Raw genomic sequence first — 21,933 nt, 5'->3', positions numbered from 1 at the left:
CGTAGACCTCTTGGATGATACGAATCTCTCCCTGTATGAGATTCCTGTGACTTATCTGAACCTTACCGTGTCGTCTAAAGACGAGAAATTACACCATGTCCAACTTTATTATGACAATTCTGCTGAACCGGCGGTGATATAAATGGACTCCAAAGAAATGGTCACGTGGTCACGCAACAGGTCAGCTGTAGAAGGTCACCACACTATGTCTATAGGAACCGTCGATCAGAAATATTTGCAACAGGGATCAGATAGAATAAACTGGGGCTACTGGTATACATCAGTTGAAGACAATGGCAATGTGTCTACAGTTATAACTAGTGATGTTAATGCAAGAGGATCATTTGCTAATGGGAGAGCATTTCCTGATGAGGACGATAAGCCTCCACGTGCATGTGATGATAACTGGCCTGTTTTAGCTATCTCATGGGATTTGGGTAATGTGGGAGAGAACAATGCAACAAGTCGTTACATTGTTCTAGTATATGATCAAGTTGTGTCCATTCGCTATTTTGGACATAACATGATACCTTTCTGGCAGCATCTCTACAACAACGACACAGCAGAAATGTTGAGATCTGCTCATGCTAATGCCACTGCTTTGGGGTTAGAATGTCTACTGGCAGATGGTTTCTTTATGACGATGATCTCTAGATACATTAATCCAGCTGAAAATTACAGTGCAATAGCAACATTAGCCTGGCGACAGACTGTGGGTGGAACACAGTTAGTATGGAATGACATTTTACAACAAGAATGGGCTTTTCTGAAGGACATTTCAAGTGGTGGTGCTGTGAACACAGTTGATGTTCTCTATCCAGCTTCTCCTCTTCTTCTATATCTCTTTTTTACTCGATTACAGAAGCTTCTAATGCCAATTCTTGCATATGCAAATAATGAAACAAAAGCATACGGTGAGTATATTCCTTACAATCTTACCTGGGCACCACATCATCTCGGTCATCGGCCGCCTTTGTGATCTTGCTCCAAATCATCAAGAACAGATGCCAATGGAAGAGACTGGTAACATGCTCATCATGATAGCTGCCATAGCAAAACGGTATAGAAATATAGAAAAACGAGGCTTTCAGAGTCAACCGGGATCATTGACTTATCTAAAACCCTACTGGCCTTTACTTCGTAGATGAGTGAAACTGTTTAGTATCCAACCTTCCTAATCCAGGCAACCAGTTGTGCACAGACGATTTTGAAGGTCCTTCTCCACATAGTGCAAACCTTGCGATAAAAAAAATTGTTGGTCTGGGAGCACTAACGTATTTACTCGAACAAGATGGTCAGAAAGACATAGCTACACACTACTTAATGCAAGCAAAGAATTTTGTAACAATGTGGATGAAAAATGCTAGTGATGGAGATCGTTACCGAATGCAGTACAATCTGCCCGACACGTGGTCACTCAAATACAATCTTTTGTATGATCGATACCTTGGTTTAAATTTGTTTCCTCAATCAGTTTATGATTTGGAATGTGCTTATTATCAAAAGAAGATGAATGCGTATGGTGTTCCTCTTGACAATCGTGCAGATTTTACAAAAACTGACTGGCTCATGTGGATCGCCTCAATTTGCAATCATGACCAATTTGATGCAATTACCAACAGTGTGTACCGCTTTGCTGATAAAGGTTCAGATCGGGTTCCATTCAGTGATTGGTATTTCACAACAACTGGTAAAGTGAAGGACTTTAGAGCTCGTCCAGTTGTTGGAGATATCTTTGCTGCCATGCTATTTATCACCTAAAGAGATTGAGATCAAAAACAAGTGACAATCTCACTGGATTGAGAACTTGAGTTTTCAGTTTGTCTAACCAGAAAATCTGTATTAATTAATGCTTTCTTTGTTAATTTGCTTTTATTTTTGCTGCTTGTTGCTTTTATTTTTGCTGCTTGTTGCTTCCAGGAACTTGACATTTGCCAATATTTGCTATTTATGTATCGAGATATGAGTGCCTTGTCACCTTTGTTGCAAAGTGTGGACAATCAATACAGTATAATTTCACACGTTTCAGACTAGCTTGTGGTGCAGCATGTATGCAGTCTCCATTCTCCAGTGACTTGTCCAGCCTGTCTGCTTGATTGAGTGCCCTTAGAATTATTGTAAAAGAACCACCTGGCTAAGAGCTCGTTCGATTTGCAGTTCTAGAACTGAAACTGAGGGTGTGTTGCAACTGTTGGAACAAACAGAACCAGAACAAAAGTCGAAATAAAAATGTGTTTTGTGAAGTGGAACTGCTAGGGCATGCGCATTGAGATTGCAATGGACGATGCTTTTACTGTTGCGGCTCTATTGGAAGCAGAAGGAGAAGCTGAAGCAATGTCAACGGCTACTATGGCCTCATTAGCTACTGATCCATTGACTACCACAGAGGCATAAGCTAACAGCGCCTCTTGTTGACCTTGTGATGGACGCCAATCTTCCTCAGACGGAGTGATAGAATCGCAGAAACTAATAAATATTGCTGTCTGCAAAATAGTGAGCCATCACGATTTCAGGGTTTGTGCACAAAGGGGGATGTCAGTTCTAGCAGTTCCTTGGACGAAACCATGGGTGAGTTCGAACAGTTTCAGAACAAAATAATTGAACGCGATTTCAGGCAGTTCTAGACTGCAGGGACTGTAAATCGAACGCGACAAGTATCTATTACCATTTGGAAACCAATCCCATCTTGATAAACTTTCATAAATGGCAGCAGTAGTAGTTGCCAATGTTGTACATGTAAAGACAAGGGTGAAGTGGAGAGATATTCTCACATGCATTAATATTGGAAATGGTGTGAAACAGGGAAGCGTACATGTTCTGCAACCAGCTCATTTTCAATTACTGTTTACATGGATGGTTTGTTGGATAGTTTTGGACACACTAAGTATGGTGTAAAATTAAGTCATATGTATGTTGGTGGCCTTGCCTAAGCAGAAGATCTGTCATTGTCATCTCCAAGCTGTGGAGTGCAAACGATGCTGAATACCTGTGCTGTAGTGCTCAACAAAATGGTTTGGTAGTGGGTACTGCTACATCATATTCTTGTTTTGATAGTAGTTATTATTATTTCTATTACAATACTCCAGGAATACAATGTCAATGTCAACAAAGCTCCATTCCACTGGGCCAATTGCATTTGGTATTCATTTGGTCACCACTCACTGCAACAACTTTTTGTGTTCCCCAAATTGATTGAGACATGCGTTCATAAGACCATTCACCAACAGCAGGCAGTAGTCTTGCATAAGACCAAACAGACCCCACCCTAAACAAATCGTTGATGTACATCACAATTAACAATAATTGTAAAAAAAATCATTACACAACCTGCTGTGCAATCCCTTTTTCACTAGAAACCCACGGGCATTACTAAATGTCCTTACCAACAACAACAATTTCAACATTAATCTCAACCTACACCAATAAACCACAACACCTTCAACTGCTTCATTTTAGGTCTTTTTAAGATCTTACAATCTCACCATTTTCAAAGATGACCTCTTGGAAAAAATGACAAAATTACCTTCAAGGGAAAATTGACTATAAAGAAATTTACTAGCAAAAGAGAACAACCCAGCAACCTTATCAACATGACAACAAATGGCCCTTCCACTCTATACATTCATTAAAGTTTTCTACTCACCCTCCATCAACAAACAAGTCTTGCTTTATCTTGCTATTAACCAGACTCTGGTACCATAAACGTTGCATCAGCACAATGGAACAACATAACAGCGATTTAGCTCACATTTACTTGTTGCTTTGTTAGCAAACTGTGTTGCCGCTCGATATCTTTCCGTGTCTATCATTATATCCAACAGTCATACAAAGCAACATAAACGAGTGGATTGACAAATCCACCTGTTGTAGTGAGGACTGGAAGAGAACTGTTTGTTGGTTCAAGTCACACTCAAGCCTTGCAGACACACTGCGTTGACACTCCACATCTTCACGTAAACTTGAAACGCGCCCAATTAGATCTCCTGCACATAAACAACCGGTAAAAATAGAAAAATCAAATGTATAGCCACCATGTCTAATACTGATGACAGATGTCAGTGAGGCGACTTGTGAACAAAGCCGCTCGACGTTCTGTCGATTTTCTGACAGTACAGACTGACACATGGTAAAGAAACAAAGACAGTTAATAGTGTAGTTAACAGTGTAGCATTTGTATGGTAAGCTGAGAGTGCTGTATGGCTCATGCTTCTATTGTCTGATATGCAACAAACAAGCAAATTTGTTTAAAATGCATAATATCCACGTAATTATTCTCCTCTAATGTATTCTACAACAAGTAGCTCTAGATTGGTACGTCATTAAAATTGAAACTTTCCCTTAGATGCAAAGTACAGAAACAGTCCTCTGCGACAGCCAAAAAGTCTTGCCGATAGCACAAAGACCACAAAGCCTCCGAGAAACAAATTATTCGAGCAGGTTGTACTTCCAAACCATATATAAATCCCATATACCGGTATATTTAATTTTGAACTATTATACTGTTTATTTTTGTAATTTTTATATTTAATTATTTACTTATCAAATCTAAAACAATTCATGGACGATCAGTATGTTACAATTTGTATAATGTGCATCACTTAGAAATCGCATCTGGAAGAAAGTCGTGTACTTCACATTTGCATTCTGAGCAACATCTTTGAAACAAAACCAGCATGCGCAAACTCATTACCCTTACAATTGCTACACATACTTGCTTCAATAATAAGAAACATGGTGCAGGTTTCACACTGAGTCTGGTCTCCAAATCACTAGTACGATGAAAGAGACAGACACAGTCCTCATTCATACTTTATAAATTATCAAGCTGAGCAAACCAGATTATTCAGAGAGGAAAGAGCTCATTCTACCACAGCTGCAGCAGCTGCTAATATGCGTAAATCAAGATACCTACGTAGCTAAATCAAATCATAAAACACAGCAAGTTTGCATGCACATCTGATACCAAAATAAAAAGGGCAAATTATGCACGTCCAGCAAATATTACTTGAAAGTCCACATTGTAAACTCATTTTCAGTTGCATTCGATTAAAAGCACGTGACAACATGCAATGAAACGCTTTGACAAGTAATGTACGTACCATTAATAATTGTAGCCATTTAATGCGACAGTGGTTAGTCTAAATCCTCACAATCTCGTCAACACATGTTTCTTCAGTCACAACTGTACAAATGCTAGATTGCGCTGAATTAAAATGAAAGATAACAAGGAAATAGATATCTTCAGCGGAAATGTGCTTTTGCACTTCATCAGCAAGTGCAAACTTATGGCATATCAGCTGTATATGTAAGAACAAAATTTCTATGAAAGAAAGTGCCAAATTCTAGAACACACGTAAATGCAGCAACTGTTAAGTATTAAAGTACACAATAAAATGTAAATTTACTGTAGTAGAAAAGTATAGTAAATCACCTCAACTTGTCTGCACTTCACATAATTAGCCATATTTGCTAATGTGTTCAATCGGCCAAGCTGAGACTGAACATATGGAAGCAAACAAACCAATTCATCCGACACCAAACACATTGGCCAACATTAACTTAATGCAGTTACATCATGCATCCGTTAATTTCTTAAAATCCTAGACAACGTTGTCTAAGTACATTCGACATAATCAACCTACAAAAAATCCTATATATCTAGTACTAATCCTAATCAACTTAATTAATCCTATATATCAAATACCACATTCACTTACATCCTATAGCTACACTTATTAATTAAGCCTTGGTTTGCATGTGCGCATTGACACCTTACACTAATTATTTAGTTAGATTAATTAAATGAGAGTACGACTTCAAAGTCCACTACAGAAACTGGGTGGAGCACATGGGTGCTGATGCCTTGTCACGACTGCCCCATTCTTGTGAGGATACGAAGCAGCCTGCAAGTCTTTGTCACCCTTATATTGTTTCATCTCACAACATCAGCATTGCTCCTAGTTATACGAACGCGCAGCTAGCCAAACTTCAGCGCCAAGATCCGGAACTGCGACGGGTAATCGACAAGCTAGTGACCAGTAACGTCTGCCTGCCTCCAAGTGGACCATGGCGTTTCGGCGTCTTGCGACGATATCGACAAATATGGAGCCAACTAGTGATACAGGACAGCGTACTTTGTACACTTTGTAGCCTGGGACCGCGACGGGGCCAACAACAACTAAAATAGTTCCAACTTCTGTCGTCCACGATGTGTTACAACAACTTCATGACGATTCCTTTGGTGGTCACTTCGGTATAGACAAAACAGCAGAGCCAGTGAGAGAAGGTTTTATTGGCACAATTACTCGAAAGACGTGGTTGAATATATAAAAACTTGTGACAAATGTCTACGCTACTGTAACCCCAATTGCTCAGAACGAGAAAACCTTCAGTCTATCTCAGTGGGCAGACCATTTGAAATGGTAGCCATGGATATTCTGAAACTGCCGGTGACACAACGCGGCAACAAATACGTCTTGCTGGTTTCTGACTATTTTACTCGCTGGCCGGAAGCTGTTCCTCTAAAAGATCTGAAGGCCGAAACCGTCGCCCGAGCGCTTGTGGAAAGGGTTTTGAGTCTTCATGGCGTACCTGCTATGCTGTTTTCCGACCAAGGCCCAAACTTTGAAAGTGCACTAATCAAAGAGCTATGCGACCACTTGGGAATTGCAAAGGTGCGCACTACTCCGGGTCATCTTCAATGTGACGGTGTAGTCAAACGTACGAATCGCACTCTCATCAGCATGCTTAGCAATACTGCAGCAATAGGTCAAACGATTAGGATCTGTGGCGTTCTCCATTTTTGGGTGCGTACCGATCAGCAAAACAGGCATCGACTGCTTACTCTCCGTTTGAGCTAGTGTACGGGCGTTCTCATCAGTTGCCTGCAGACACTTGTTTTGACACTTCTCAAACTTCGCCCGAAGATCCTAAGTCTTTTATGACCGGGTTGCAGAACCGCCGGATATTTGCTCAAGAAATAGTGGACGCTCACGTTGTTGCAGCACAGGCGGCGCAAAGGCGTAACTACAACTCACGACCCAATCATAGGTACACCCCTGAAGACAAAGTAATCTTTTTCACCTCCGACGGGACGTAACCGAACTCACTTGCCCTTGGACCGGTCCTTTCAAAATTATAACTCAATGTGGGGAGACTGGCTACATGATTCAACTAATGAGAGGAGGTCGTCGAAAAGTAGTACACTATTACTGGCTAAATCCACGCTATCAGCAAGCGTCAAAAGAAATCTCAGAGACAATTAAAAGCCGGCTGACGCTATCAACAACCATCAGGAAGATCCACCAGCATAAACAAGGTTACAAGCCATTCCACAACCTTTGTACACAAAAACGAGCTTAGAGCAAGGCTATTCCTACTCAAAGGAGACGAAACAACCAGCAGATGTGGAACCGACATCAGAACCAACACAAACTCCACCAGCGGAAACTAGTCCCTCACCACCACTTGACGAACATCACACGCCTTGCAATGTACGTCAAGCCCAGGACAGATCGCCTGAAGACTCCGTGGACATAAGACCTAGAGGCACTACGAGACCACCAAATTATTTAAGTTACTGTGTAGGAGACTACAACATTAGGGAAGGGTAGTGTAGTGCATAATGTAATGGCGAGTTTTAGTGTTGTCGTTCTAGCAGTGGACGTTGCTCTAACAGTTACTCTATAACGCTATACTCATTACATATATATTGTGGCATTCATTACAACAAACCTTGTGTAAATGAAATACAACCAACCATCATTTGGCTATAGCTAGTTCTAAGTGATTACACGCAGACAGCAGTCAATAGTTCAAAAGAGACTTCTACAACTTGATGTAACAAAGACCGGAGGACTAATGAGAACAATAACGTGCATGCTAAACTTTCGGCTGATAACTTCGGCTACGGAACCGCTGCTGCGGCACTTGCTAACTAATGTTTTAGTTATCATGAAGAGCGTGCACGAGGAGGGCACATTGACTGGCAAGTGGTACTGTCGACATCTGGCACGCTGTAATTCACACCATCGATAACAATGATCGAGCGCATGCGCTGCATTCTAATTGTCCGACCGGCCGTTCAATCCCTTCAATAAATCACCATGCACATTCCTGCATGTGACACTAGCGCATGTGCGCGACTAGTGCATGCGCAATTGGTTAACAGCTGCGACTATGATCTTGGAAAAAATTTCGATTTACTATAGTCTAGACTACTGTCGAGAAATAAATGTCTTTGGGAAGTCGTTATTTTGCTTAGAGAGTATTTGTAACAAATAACTTGTACCTAGGTACAGTCATCTAAGTCAACATACCAAGACATGACATTAACTAGTTGGACTCGAGAAAAGCAATTATGTGTGAATTCCTTGCCCAATAGGGAAATTGCATTTGTGGTCGCACCAACCTTGACTGGATCGACACCTACCGACAGCCCAAATGTTTCTATTCACAAAATGTAACAGCTAATTTATAATTTCACAACTGTATTTATATGAACTACGGAACCAGCAAACTCACTTCAGTCTCTATTAGGGTTAATTTTCTAGCATTTTATTAGATAATTATGGACATATATAAGTTTAGAATTGAATGAGATAACGATCCACCAAAACGTTAATTAGTAACACAATAAACAACAGTGTGGCTGTGGTGGGCGCGTCGTTGAAGAGGAGGGGTTCTGACCCCAGGGCCCCTCCCCTCCATCCGTCTATGATGAGCTAGACATTCAGCTAACACACACACATGCGTGTCCAGCACTTCACTTTCGCTACGTTTATTCCAATTAGAAACGATGCAAGCGAAGGTACCCTATAATAGCTCTAAAGGCTATGTTGGAGGGGTGGAGGTTCTATAACGGCAGAAACGCTCATGGTTGTGGAGACCTTGTTGTCCCTAGAGGAAACTCTGCAGATGAAACGCACGCAGTCACACTCGCACGCACACGCACACACTGTACGCACAAGCGCAATGTTGCTCATCTCATTCTGTGCGCTAAAACTGGAAATTTAATGAAGCCCTGCTCCAATAATTAATTCCTTCAAACAGTCGACGAAGATCTCTAGAGCACTGTTGCTGGTCCTGGACTTATAATGACAAAATTGAAAAAGGCACTTTGGTTGCCACAGCATCAAAATTACCCCGCCAAATTTAAAAATCTCTAAATTTAGCTAATCTAGATACCGGTAAATGCAGGCGCACTGACACACTCATTAATTATATCGTCAAATCGACGCCTCTAGGCTTCCATTCACTACTGACGACAGCAACTGGCGAAGGATAGCTCTGGTGAGTGGGTTCATCACCCAAGTTGGTTCTCATCGAGCGCTCGACGGGTGTGTTTCCGCAGACTCATTCACGTGACCTCACTGGTCACATGTTCAGTGGAGTTTGAGAATCGAAAATGGCTGCGTTGCTGCTTCTTTTATTAGTATGTACTGCCATGATCGGGTCCTCCTTTAGCGCATTTCGACCTCCTTCAGTACCTCTCGTCGTCAACAACCCCTATATAAGCATATGGTCTGCAGCAGATAATCTGTATGACGAGTTTCCAATACACTGGTCAGGAGGAATCATGGGTTTGACGGGTAAGCTATCTACAACGTTTCTAACACAGTAACTGATGGTTGCAATGATTTCCTGTGCAGGTCTCATTCGAATAGACGGCAAGACATATCGCTACATGGGACCACAGAGCTTACTAAGAGGTTCTTCAATTCCTAGTGTTGAGCAAACAGAAGTGGCTGTAGGTCCAATGTCTACTCACTATACCTTCCATCAGGATGGAGTAAAATTGGATGTCGTCTTCTGTAGTTTTTGTGCTTATCCAGTGGACGTTGCTGAGGATATTGATCTCTCCGGGTACCAGGTTCCTGTGACTTATCTGAACCTTAAGGTGTTGTCTGAAGACGGAAAATTACACCATGTTCAACTTTATTATGACAATTCTGCTGAACCGGCGGTGATGGACTCCAAAGAAATGGTCACGTGGTCACGCAATAGGTCAGCTGTAGAAGGTCATCACACTATGTCTATAGGAACCGTCGATCAGAAATATTTGCAACAGGGATCAGATAGAATAAACTGGGGCTACTGGTATACATCAGTTGAAGACAATGGCAATGTGTCTACAGTTATAACGAGTGATGTCAATGCAAGAGGATCATTTGCTACTGGGAAAGCATTTCCTGATGAGGACGATAAGCCTCCACGTGCATGTGAAGATAACTGGCCTGTTTTAGCTGTCTCGTGGGATTTGGGTAATGTGGGAAAGGACAATGCAACAAGTCGTTACATTGTTCTAGCATATGATCAAGTTGTGTCCATTCGCTATTTTGGACATAACATGATACCTTTCTGGCGACACGTGTACAACAATAACACAGCAGACATGCTGAGATCTGCTCATGCTAATGCTTCTCTATCAGGGAATGCATGCATAGAAACAGATGGTTTCTTTATGGCGTTGATCTCTAACTACATTGATCCAGCTGACAATTACAGTGCAATAGCAACATTAGCCTGGCGACAGACTGTGGGTGGAACACAGTTAGTATGGAATGACATTTTACGACAAGAATGGGCTTTTCTGAAGGAAATTTCAAGTGGTGGTGCTGTGAACACAGTTGATGTTCTCTATCCAGCTTCTCCTCTTCTTGTATATCTCTTTTCCACTCGATTACAGAAGCTTCTAATGCCAATTCTTGCATATGCTAATAATGAAACAAAAGCATACGGTGAGTATATTCCTTACAACCTTGCCTGGGCACCGCATCATCTCGGTCATTGGCCCATTTGTGATCTTGCTCCAAATCATCAAGAACAGATGCCAATGGAAGAGACTGGTAACATGCTCATCATGATAGCTGCCATAGCAAAACGGTATAGATATAAAGAGAAAGTGGGCTTTCCGAGTCAACCGGGATCATTGACTTATCTAAAACCCTACTGGCCTTTACTTAAAAAATGGGGAGACTATTTAGTATCCAACCTTCCAGATCCAGGCAACCAGTTGTGTACAGACGATTTTGAAGGTCCTTCTCCACATAACGCAAATCTTGCGATCAAAGGAATTGTTGGTCTTGGAGCACTAGCATATTTACTCGAACAAGATGGTCAGAAAGACATAGCTACACACTATTTAATGCAAGCAAAGAATTTTGTAACAATGTGGATGAAAAATGCTAGTGATGGAGATCATTACCGCATGCAGTACAATCTGCCCGACACGTGGTCACTCAAATACAATCTTTTGTATGATCGAGGCCTTGGTTTAAATCTGTTTCCTCAATCAGTTTATGATTTGGAATGTGCTTATTATCAGAAGAAGATGAATGAGTATGGTGTTCCTCTTGACAATCGTGCAGACTTTACAAAAACTGACTGGCTCATGTGGATCGCCTCAATTTGCAATCATGACCAATTTGATGCAATTACGAACAGTGTTTACCATTTTGCTGATGAAAGTCCAGATCGGGTTCCATTCAGTGATTGGTATTTCACAACAACTGGTAAAGTGAAGGGCTTTAGAGCTCGTCCGGTTATTGGAGGTGTCTTTGCTGCCATGTTATTTAGCACCTAAGGAGATCAAGGTCAAACTCCAGTGACAAGCTTACTGGATTGAGTTTTCAGTTTGTGTAACCAGCAAATCTGCATTTAATTCTTTCTTATATTTCTTTATTTTACTGCTTGTTTCTTCCAGGATCTTGACTCCTGCCAATATTTGCTATTTATGCAGCACTGGATATGAGTGCCTTCTCGACTTCGTTGGCAATTACATTTAACTTGATGGGTTGTTCAAAATTAGGGACACTTTCATGAGCGTACAAAGCGCACGCTTTTTCTGATTCCCCTCCCCTCCCCTCCCCAAAGCATAACTCGATATTGTTGCTGCACATGCAATTCATACCTTGACCATGGTTCCTTGTATTAGAGGGTTGAAATGTGGTCTTCAACGCTTTCGCATTAACTAATTAGAGGATAATTCTCACCAAAATCAACGCTCTCTCAGATGAAAGCTGTCACTTTATGACACAACCCTTTGCAACCGTTTACTGCAGACGTTTACCGTAACGAAGAAATAAAGCATTGAAATTACTTGTGTCTGTGTGTTTAGTACCCGTATGTCGCATAACCGTAGCTCTGATTTCTGGTTAGCAAGGAAGACTGATAGTCCACCTGTGCACTTTTCAGAGTAAGGATTGTGAAGCGTAGGGTGAGAAGTTGCGATTTATTGATTAAAGCAAACTGGAACAGCAAACTTAGCACGCAAATATCAATACAACCGTGGAACCTCAAAAGGAGACCCTTCTTAGATCAGTTCATAGATCATGTCTCGCTGCATTTTGGGAACGTTAGGAGTACTTGGTACGGTTAAACCTAAAGTGGTTATTTCCAAACGACGACAGAGAGTAGACTTTGTGCTACACACGGAGAATCGTCCGAACGACTCGTGGCCCATTATCTGCTTCTGTGGCTGTGTGGACCGTAAGCTTCCTGCAGGAAGATATTAGACCTTGTATCTTTCTTTCAACAAGTTTTAGTATTTGGTGAGAGTTCCCCTTTACTTAATACAGTTCTTCTATTCCAGTTGACCCGCTGGATTGACGTCATGCAGCTCGAGGTTACCAGTCATTCAAGTGTACAAAGACGAAAAACTGATGAAGTGGTTCTGAGACATCTGGACTCTTTATGGACGACTGATGTTGTTCTAGAACAAAACCGCCGTGGTCCTATGTGTTTGCAATTCCCGCGTAATACGGGTGAAAAGCAAAGCAACAATGCAATTCCGGCCTTGGAAAACAGAGAAATTTGTAGGAGCCATTTGCTACTGATCAACACTTTATAGAGCGCACAGACGCCATACTCTAGCTCACCCTTGCGTGCGCGTTGTAGGATGGTAAATTGTCGATAATTTTAACTACAGCTGGTAATCAATTTGAAGAGGACAATCAATACAGTATGACTGCACACGTTTCAGAAACGTTTAAGCACAGCATGTATGCAGTCTCCATACTCTACCGATTGTCCAGCGTTTCTACTTGATTGACTGCCTTATTTAGAATTATTGTAAAAGAATCAACTGGCTGAGTACCTGTTACCATTTAGAAACAATTGGCATATTGATTAATTTTCACATAAGGCACCACTAGTAGTTGTCAATACATTGTATGCACAGGAAAGATGAGGGTGAAGTGTTCTCAGATGCATTAGTACCGGTATTGCATGGAAATGGTGCAAAACGAGGAAGTCTACATATTCTGCCACCAGCTCATTTTAATTAATGTTAATTAACATGGATGGTTACCTGGTGACCTATAAGATCAGAGATTTGAATGGTGAACCCGTCGACGAATCTTTCTACTAGGCAGAGCTACAGAAGACGACCCAAGATGGGTTTCATATCGAGGTGATACGGAGAAAAGGGCAACAAGCGTTCGTCAAATGGAAAGGATATCTCAACACATTCAACAATTGGGTGGACAAACTCACCACAATTGGATGAGATCAACGATGGTCTCCCATGATTGCTCGTATTCCACTAGAGTTTTCTCTTTGATGAACGCACAGTGTTAGGCTTTCTCTGGAATACCCGTACGTGTGAGTATCTTGGATAAGATGAAATCCAATTTGATGAATTTTCTTTGGTGGAGCCTATACCAGATGCTCTCCGCCTGTCGAGCTCTCATCACGACCAGCCTCTTTTGATCCTCGGTGAGATCGAATCGTTGCAGTTGTTTCCTGATGTGGTATTTCATGTTGTATTTAGATTTTGGGACATCTGTGGTTGTTCTACTTGGTGGAGGAGACCGCAGCTCTTGCATACGTGTTCATACTCGCACACCTTTTATATTTTACCACCACATGCACGTATTTAGGAATGGGATCGATACATTTTAACTTTAGAGGAGGGTAAAGATCGCAATACCAACATTGCTCGTAGTAGTGGATGGTATTCCCACTGTCGGAACACCGATCCTCTCTGAGTTTGCGGCAGACGCCAATGCCGTACCAATCGTTTGCTTTGCAAGTGTGCAACATCTTAATATCATATAGAATTCGTTTCTCTAATAGGGCGCAACATTTTATGCCATATTTTATGTATGGAGGATCCCAAACATCTGTTGCGTTTGTACGGGGAAGAGCACCTCAATGTGGTGGCTCTCAACAAGTCCTTGAATGTCTTGAACCCACCAATCAAAGAGGTCAGCCGTCTCTAACAACTACACGACTTAGGCTATATCGGTGACTAGGCGCTCGACTCGGCATTGTGTATTCTGACACCTCCCTCCGAGGCCATGGATGCAGAGGAGACCGTGGAAGCATATGGTGAACCTTGGTGTAAGCCACTGCCACCAACTCCAAAGCCAAGACAGATAAAAAGAATTATCTGCTATGTAGGGCTGGTAGTGATGTTGGCAGGTCTGTTCGGATAGAGAACCAGTGACGACATAAGCGTGCACCCCAAATTGGCGCACATTTGCACGGTCAATCTGAGTCAATATTGGCCCAGATGTAACACATTTGCACGATTTCTTCGTGCCCCTTTCTTCAGCACATAGCGTGGCCCATTCGATGTTGGTTGCACCCCGTCTATGGCATAGAATCGGGACCTTAATATGACCGTACCTAGAGGCGTGCGCCATGACAATATCGAGGTCTTCAGCACCCCAATCGTCGCACTAATGCACTATAGATTCGTGAACATTGCTTGCAGCACACAGCAAAGCCTGTTCGACGTAGGTAGCCCCCAAATTACGACATAGTCGCAAGACAGATTCATGGCCTTCTTCTGTGGCATATGTCACAACCAGGTCGATTTCTTGGGCACCCCAATCGTAACACAGACAAACTGTGGATTCGTAACCACGACTCGCGGCCCATGCCATAGCTGTGTCGACATCAGTGGCTCCCCACTCACTACATATTGGCATCGCCTTTTCACAACCATTGTTTGCTGCCCAGACCATGCGTTGCTCGAAATCGGTAACCCCAATCGCGAAACAGTCGCATAATGTTTTCGTGACCAGTAATGGCGGCCCATGCCATATCTGAGTCGAACTAGGAGGCTCCAAATTCTCTATGTTAACGGACGACTTCCTCGTGACCACCTTCTGCAGCCCACTCCATGGCTTCGTCTAGATCGACATGGTCATAGTCGTGGCACATTTGCACAATGTGAATGTGACCCCCATAGGAAGCCATATTCATAGCCTCTTGGATATGATTTGCCCTTAGTAGTAGAGCTAGATACACCATAACGGTATGACCACAAGTGGCAGCCACGGTTATAACTTGATTAGGAGAAAGGATACGCTCGGCTACAAGAATATCTCTCCCATTGGAAAGCATTCGACAACCCAACCAACGGACGCCTAGAAATTGTTGAATAGACACAGGATATTCAGCGAGAGTTGTACCATGATAACGCACGCTTGAGCAACGGCAAGAACTTTTAACGAAATAGCCATATGCTAATAGCTTAGATTTCTCTAATAGGGCACATCCGTCAGAAATCTGCTTCTAGCGTAAAGATTTGTTCCTTTTCCTGCATAACCCCAGCCCTTTTGATATTCACCAACAAGTCTTTCAAAGAAGTTGGTCTTGCCCTCCAATGCAATATTTTCCAAGAAATCAAAAGGATTTTCTGCATTGTAGGCTTTTGGTTGTTCAAGGGCCACCAGCAGTCTCTCAGCCACAAACTCGATATATATATATATATATATATATATATATATATATATATATATATACTGCTCCATCAGCACACAGTTCATACCAATGACAGCTACTGGGAGAGCTTCTGTGAGAAACTCTTGTTCAATCTTGACAGCGTCCATAATAATACGTCGTACCCTTTCTTCACTGGGTTTGTGTTTGATATGCGAGAACATGAGACAGGCGAAGTCACAATGCAAGCCTTCATCACGATTGATCAATTCATTGGAGAAAGTGGGGCCTGGCATTAATCCAAGCTTCTTACGCCAAAATATTGCAGCAAAAGATCCAGAAAAGGAAGTATCTTCAACAGCGGCAAATGCGACGACTCGCTCACCAAATGAGACGCTTTCCGAGTTAATCCATCGCACAGCCCGCTCTGCCTTTTGACGCACACAAGGCAATGTCTCGATCGCGTTGAACAGTTCGTCTTTCTCTTCTGGATGACTGGTGTGTGTCTCGATCAGTAAACCATACATCTCCGAGTGGATCATTTCAATGGCAATTTGAAACCCATAGAAACAACGAGCCTCTGTCACTTTAACTTCTTTGCAAAATCTTTCCACTAGGATTTCATTCACAATTCATCGCTCGCTGCAAAGAATGCCAACACGTGAGACATAAAATGCTGCTCCTCGTCTTCGAGTTTGTTCCAGTCGGGAAGATCATGGGATAAATCCAACTCCCCTACCGTCCAGAAAGACCCTCCGCCTTCTTGCAATATTTCCAAATATCGGGATATTGGATGGGAAATATAACAAATCGTCTAGAATTTTCTGTCAACAGAGGCTCAATTTGATCCATGTTGGCACACTATTCTGTGGCTATTTTCTATAGATTCTATTTGTCTAATAGGGCGCAACTTTCCTCTCTCAGAACTTTCTTCGTCTCGGGCGCCTAGGGAGTGCACGCCCTCGACGGGGGAAGATATGGTAGAGACCACAAAATATTTGACTATCATTGTTTGCATGCAATCCTAAGCGAGAGGGGGGGGGGTTTATAGATCTCCGCAATACAAAAAGCTCTTTTTGAAAACGGTATTTGAGAATTACCGAACCCACTACTAACCACCACCAAAAACAACCATCACCAAGAGCGGCAGAGTAAGCAGACCGCCGAAATACCTAAAGGATTACATCATCAAGTAATTTGTTTGGTTCGGTGTAGTCTATTTTTGTTTTTTAAAAGAGAAAAGGATGCTAGGGTAATTAGGTATCATGTGCATGGCTCAATCAGTAGATAGTTAGACAGTACTATAGAAGTGGAGTGTGGAAACACATAGAATAGCGAGTGGGCTGTATGCTCATAATACAGCGTATACAATACGCAATGTCAGATCTGCGTTCGAGAAAGCCGGTCCAGCTCCATTCGCATTCAGGGGAGCGATATGAGCGGAACTGGACAGATGAGAAGCACACAAAATCGTGACGAAGATTGATCGTTCAGAATGGGCCACACCAACGTAAATATACACAAGGCAGACGGGAGTGTATGGATATGTGGGGACAACAAAGTTACAGTAACCCACTGGTTGATGTTGACCGTTATCCGTCGCCTACTTCTGAAGATACTTTTGCAACATGGGCTGTGGGTCGACAGTTTAGCAAACTGGATTTCCCCATGCATACAATCAATTGGAGTTGGACTACCAGTCCAAGGACTTTCTAACAATCAACACACATCAAGGATTGTACAGACCAAACAGACCATACTATGGAGTAAGCGCAGCACCAGCAATCTTCCAACGAGTGATGGATCAGTTGTAGCCAGGAAGTCGCCTGATATCTCGAATACATTATCATCACAGCGAAATCAGAAAAAGGGCACTTCCGGGTTATGGAAAGGAAATAAATAGGTTGGAAAAAGTAGGAGTAAGACTGAAGGAAGAGAAATGTAAATTCTTTCAGAATCAGGTCTAATGTCTTGGGCATATAGGAGATGCCAGGAGGCAGCGAGGCATGCAAATAGAGCTGAGCTGAGCAGTTACTTAGGGCTGTTACGGTATTATATAAAATGCTTACGGAATGTGGCAACATCATTTTTTGGATGAAATCAAGAAAGAGAAAACAAAGTAGCTTTAGAATCAGAAGTGTGAAGCCGCGTGTAAAGAGAAGACTCTAAAAGTACCTATTCTGTGTCATTTTGATGGAAGCAACCCAGTGGAATTGGCGTGTGATGCGTCGGCAAATGGCTTGGGAGCTGTAGTATCGCATCAGACACGTAACGTTTTCGTCAAGGAAAATGACTGCAACAGAAGAATTACTCTCAACTACAATGAGAGGCGTTGGCCCTGATTTTCAGTGTCAAGATTACCAGTGTATAGGTGGGGAGGGAAAATCACATTAGAAACAGACTACAAACCGTTAGTCACCATAGTAGGCCCAAAACTGGAATACCGATATTCGCAGCAGCACGTCTGCAGAAATGGGCAGTGATGCTGTCGGGGCACACATGATATTGTGTACAGGAAAGGATCCTACATGGGACACACGCAGACGCATTGTCAAGACTTACGACTGACAGAAGAAGTAAAACGAGCAGATTTGGGCGGCGACGTTTTTGCACTTTACGATGACGAGAGAACTACCATGCAGTCACTGCAGATGTTGCAACGGATGCTAGAAAAAATCCTATACTGGCAAAGGTATATGAGTTGATTATGAATGTGGGGACAAAGTACGTGTATAGACAGAGATGAGCTCAAGCCATTCTGGAGTCCAATGCATGAACTGGCAGTAAAGCAAGGTTGTATTTTATAGGACATGCGCGTGATTATCTCACCGCGACATCGTGAACAAATGTTGCAGGATCCGCATAAGATTCACATGGGGATTGCATAAACCAAGAGTTTGGCGAGGAGTATCTTTGGTGGCCGGGACTCGGTCAAGCCCTAGCAGACGTGGTAAAGCGTTGTGCAGTGTGTCAGGCCACAAAAAGATAAAGCAGCGGATGTACCATTGCTATTCTGTCAGTGGCCTGAAAGACCGTGGCAGCGAGTGCATGTAGACTATGCTGAGAAATTAAGAAGTGGAGCACTTTTTAGTTTTGGTTGGCAGTCACTCGAAATGGTTGGAAGTGATGCCGACGGGAAGTAATACAGCGGCAAAAAGCATACAGTAAGTTACTGAAAGACAAGTTTATAACATGAATTATTAGGTGACAACGGCCCGCAATTCACGGCTGGGGAATTTGAGTACTTCTGCAAAGCCAATGGGAGAGATGTACTCCAGAAGAAACAAGGGGGAACAGAGATATCCGTGAAGCACCGATTGACAAACATTTTAATTATATGCAACAGAGTGCACGTGCCACATAGTGTAACAGGAAGAACTCCGGCAGAGTTGATGTTTGGCAGAGCCATTCGCACTAAATTCAGTCTGCTCAGGTCAAGTTTGAGAAAGACTGGAGGAGAGGGAGAGATAACCAAGGAATTATTAATTAAGGGCCATGATTCTCCACGGATGAAAGAAGGAAGCTTTAGTCATGGAGAGAAGGTTGCCCTAGGAAACAAGCAGGGAAGTCCGGAAAAATTGATGCAGCGAACAGTAATTGAAGCAAAGAGACCAAGGAACAACGTACATCATACAAACGGCAGACCGGTACCGGAACAGAATGGTGCATGCTGAAGAAATAATGATGTTGTTCCTTGACCCCTTTGCTTCAATTACTCATATAGTGACAGTCGGAGATTCATCATTACTCCTAACAAGGGAGCAGCAGACTAAGAGATTTTGGGAACGATTCCAACAGATAAGAGAAACGATACCGTACCAAATGAAACAACTACGTACCGGTGTCCCAGTCCAAACTATCCAGGTCTAAAGTATCCTACCCGGATAGTCTAGACTATCCGGCTGGGTACTTCGTCCTAGGCTAGACTATCCTCTATCCAGACAAACTATCCGGGTACAGATGGTTTTTTTCTGGCACATCAACAATCTTCTTAGCCGATTCATAGAAATCATCAACATTCAGTGATCGTTTTCTGCTATTGCATTCACCTTGACAAAAATATATTGTGTTTTTACATTGCTGAAGGAATTGGTTAAGTATTAGTGGGGCGAGTCTTGGTGAAACCCTACATTTGCATACTGTATTGAGATATATTAAAGTATACTATGTATGTATTTAAGATTGTATGTATCTATGTAGCGTACGTATGTACGTATGTATGTATGGTATGTAAGTATGTATGTATGTATGTGTAAATGTATGTATACTTACTCAAGTCACTTGAGTCAGCAGCACTCTCAGTATTGATTCCAGGTTTACAAGTTTCCTTTTCATTACTGATTTGATGTTTAGAAGCATACTGTGCATGACCGGTATCATGAGCAACAGATTCTTGTATATCAGTGATTTCAGGTTGCATGTAGGCTTTTATTAGAGCACCATGATAGAGCTTGGACATAATTTTTCCGGATTCAGCTTTTAGCTGGTAACGTCCTTTGGACATTGCCTGAATTACTTCGTATGGTCCTTTCCACTTTGCCTCAACTTTCCTCCCATTCGGTGTGAATGCTGCATTGATTTTAGAAGAACAAGAGTCCCCTCGGCATATTCCTTTAGAGGAAAAATATTTGTTTGTCAATAATATTAGTGGTAGCTTACTGTATTAATAAAACAGACTACATGGTATTACCGACAATACTTTTTCTCTAACTGTAAAATCTCGTGTTACAAGTATTGTGAATGTACAGTAGTATATAAAAATCAGTCAGCTTTATTATCTAATGGTAGACTCAAAAGGCATGACACAGACTAACAATTAATAATAAAACAGACTACATGGTATTACCGACAATACTTTTCTCTAACTGTAAAATCTCGTGTTACAAGTATTGTGAATGTACAGTAGTATATAAAAATCAGTCAGCTTTATTATCTAATGGTAGACTCATGACACAGACTAACAATTTGAGATGTAGACTTCTCTGTGAATTTTGTTTATGACGAATGATGGCAAGGTGTCAACGTCAAGGTGTGTGTGTGTGTGTGTGTGTGTGTGTGTGTGTGTGTGTGTGTGTGTGTGTGTGTGTGTGTGTGTGTGTGTGTGTGTGTGTGTGTGTGTGTGTGTGTGTGTGTGTGTGTGAATAGCAAACTCTCTACTGTACGTGTGTAATGGAGTAGTGTCTATATTTAGTATTTGTTGGGAGCAATACAAAAATACCTCCTATTGCTTAAAAATTATTCAGACAAAGTGCAGGTTGAATACGTTTTAAAAATAATATCGCATTTATGACTTATTGAACTAATCTTATAATCCAGCATGTGTGTTATGTTTTATGAAGGACCAGTAGAAGATTGGAGGGATTTGCAATATTGCATGTTTGTTAAGTTTTAGATTGGTTTGATCTACAGTTTTATACACATTATATGTCAGTAAGTTATTTTTATAGAAAGATGACTTACAGACAAACAATCTGACCTGTAGGCTGTATTTGGCGTCATAGTACATTTTCTGTCGATCTTGTGCTGTTTTATGTTTGACTTTGCCTTGTCATGGTATAGTTGTTTTATTTCGATTAGTCTACTAATGATTTTGTCTGTCTTGTGTTGGTGGGATATCATTTGGCTCATCGTTTTCTCTGTAGCTAATAGTCGATTGCTTTTCGTGGTTGTCTGTTGTACAGAAGAAAGAATGGTCTATAGCCAGATGAATCTTGTCGAGAGATCCTGTAAGCATACAGAGCTGCATCTATATTGAGATCCCAGTCCACTTGAGAAGAGGTCAGTTTTATCAATGACTTGACCAGTGTCTGGTTAGTTCTTTCGTCTAACCCATTGGTTTGTGGATGGTATGCACTGCTTATACGTTGTTCCACCTTGGTCATGTCAAAGAGGCAATGAGAAACTGCATTAACAAACTCTTTTCCCTGATCACATGACAGAATTTTTGGCCATCCATGACGACAAAAGAGACCAAAAAAGAAAGTTAGCAACTTCAACTGCGGTTTTCTCTGCAAGTGGAGCAGCTTCTGGCCACTTCGAAAAGTAGTCAGTTGCAGTGACAATATACTTATTGTCTCTAGGTGTTTCTGGAAGTGGCTCTACTAGATCTACACCAATGTGGTTCCACACGTCTGTCACAGGGATAGGGTGCAGCTCAGGTCGTTGTTTTGGTATTTTTGGATTTATTCGCCAGCATGTGTCACAAGAGCTACAAAATTGCTGTACGTCTGTTTTCATTCCTCTCCAGTAGTAGCTTTGAGT

General features: G+C 41.9%; 2 protein-coding genes and 2 pseudogenes across 3 annotated transcripts; 2 read left to right on the top strand and 2 right to left on the bottom strand.

Moving 5' to 3' along the window:
• The first annotated feature begins 608 nt into the window (after positions 1–608).
• Positions 609–2,024, top strand: LOC134179015 (uncharacterized; annotated as a pseudogene).
• A 1,047-nt stretch (positions 2,025–3,071) lies between these two features.
• LOC134179101 (uncharacterized) lies at positions 3,072–5,449 on the bottom strand. 2 transcript variants are annotated; one of them, XM_062645997.1, is made up of 7 exons: positions 4,044–4,136; positions 3,862–3,983; positions 3,749–3,802; positions 3,644–3,690; positions 3,483–3,555; positions 3,328–3,414; positions 3,072–3,265 (listed from the first exon to the last, which is right to left on the bottom strand). In XM_062645997.1, exons 1-6 carry the CDS (start codon positions 4,123–4,125, stop codon positions 3,370–3,372), a joined length of 423 nt encoding a protein of 140 aa, XP_062501981.1. In that variant the 5' UTR covers positions 4,126–4,136; the 3' UTR covers positions 3,072–3,265; positions 3,328–3,369. The 2 variants fall into 2 exon arrangements, 1 of the variants encoding a protein (XP_062501981.1); XR_009969784.1 differs by adding an exon at positions 5,432–5,449 and having other exon boundaries at positions 3,328–3,690; positions 4,044–4,116.
• A 3,938-nt stretch (positions 5,450–9,387) lies between these two features.
• LOC134178432 (uncharacterized) lies at positions 9,388–11,764 on the top strand. Its single transcript, XM_062645310.1, has 2 exons — positions 9,388–9,590; positions 9,651–11,764. The coding sequence occupies exons 1-2, from the start codon at positions 9,407–9,409 to the stop codon at positions 11,582–11,584; spliced, it is 2,118 nt and encodes a 705-aa protein (XP_062501294.1). The 5' UTR covers positions 9,388–9,406; the 3' UTR covers positions 11,585–11,764.
• A 3,747-nt stretch (positions 11,765–15,511) lies between these two features.
• LOC134178733 (ribonucleoside-diphosphate reductase small chain-like) lies at positions 15,512–16,524 on the bottom strand (annotated as a pseudogene).
• Positions 16,525–21,933: the final 5,409 nt, after the last annotated feature.

Source organism: Corticium candelabrum, chromosome 4 (assembly GCF_963422355.1).
Source record: "Corticium candelabrum chromosome 4, ooCorCand1.1, whole genome shotgun sequence".
In the NCBI taxonomy this organism is placed as follows: Eukaryota; Metazoa; Porifera; class Homoscleromorpha; order Homosclerophorida; family Plakinidae; genus Corticium; species Corticium candelabrum.
This window is presented reverse-complemented; position numbering and strand designations above follow the sequence as displayed.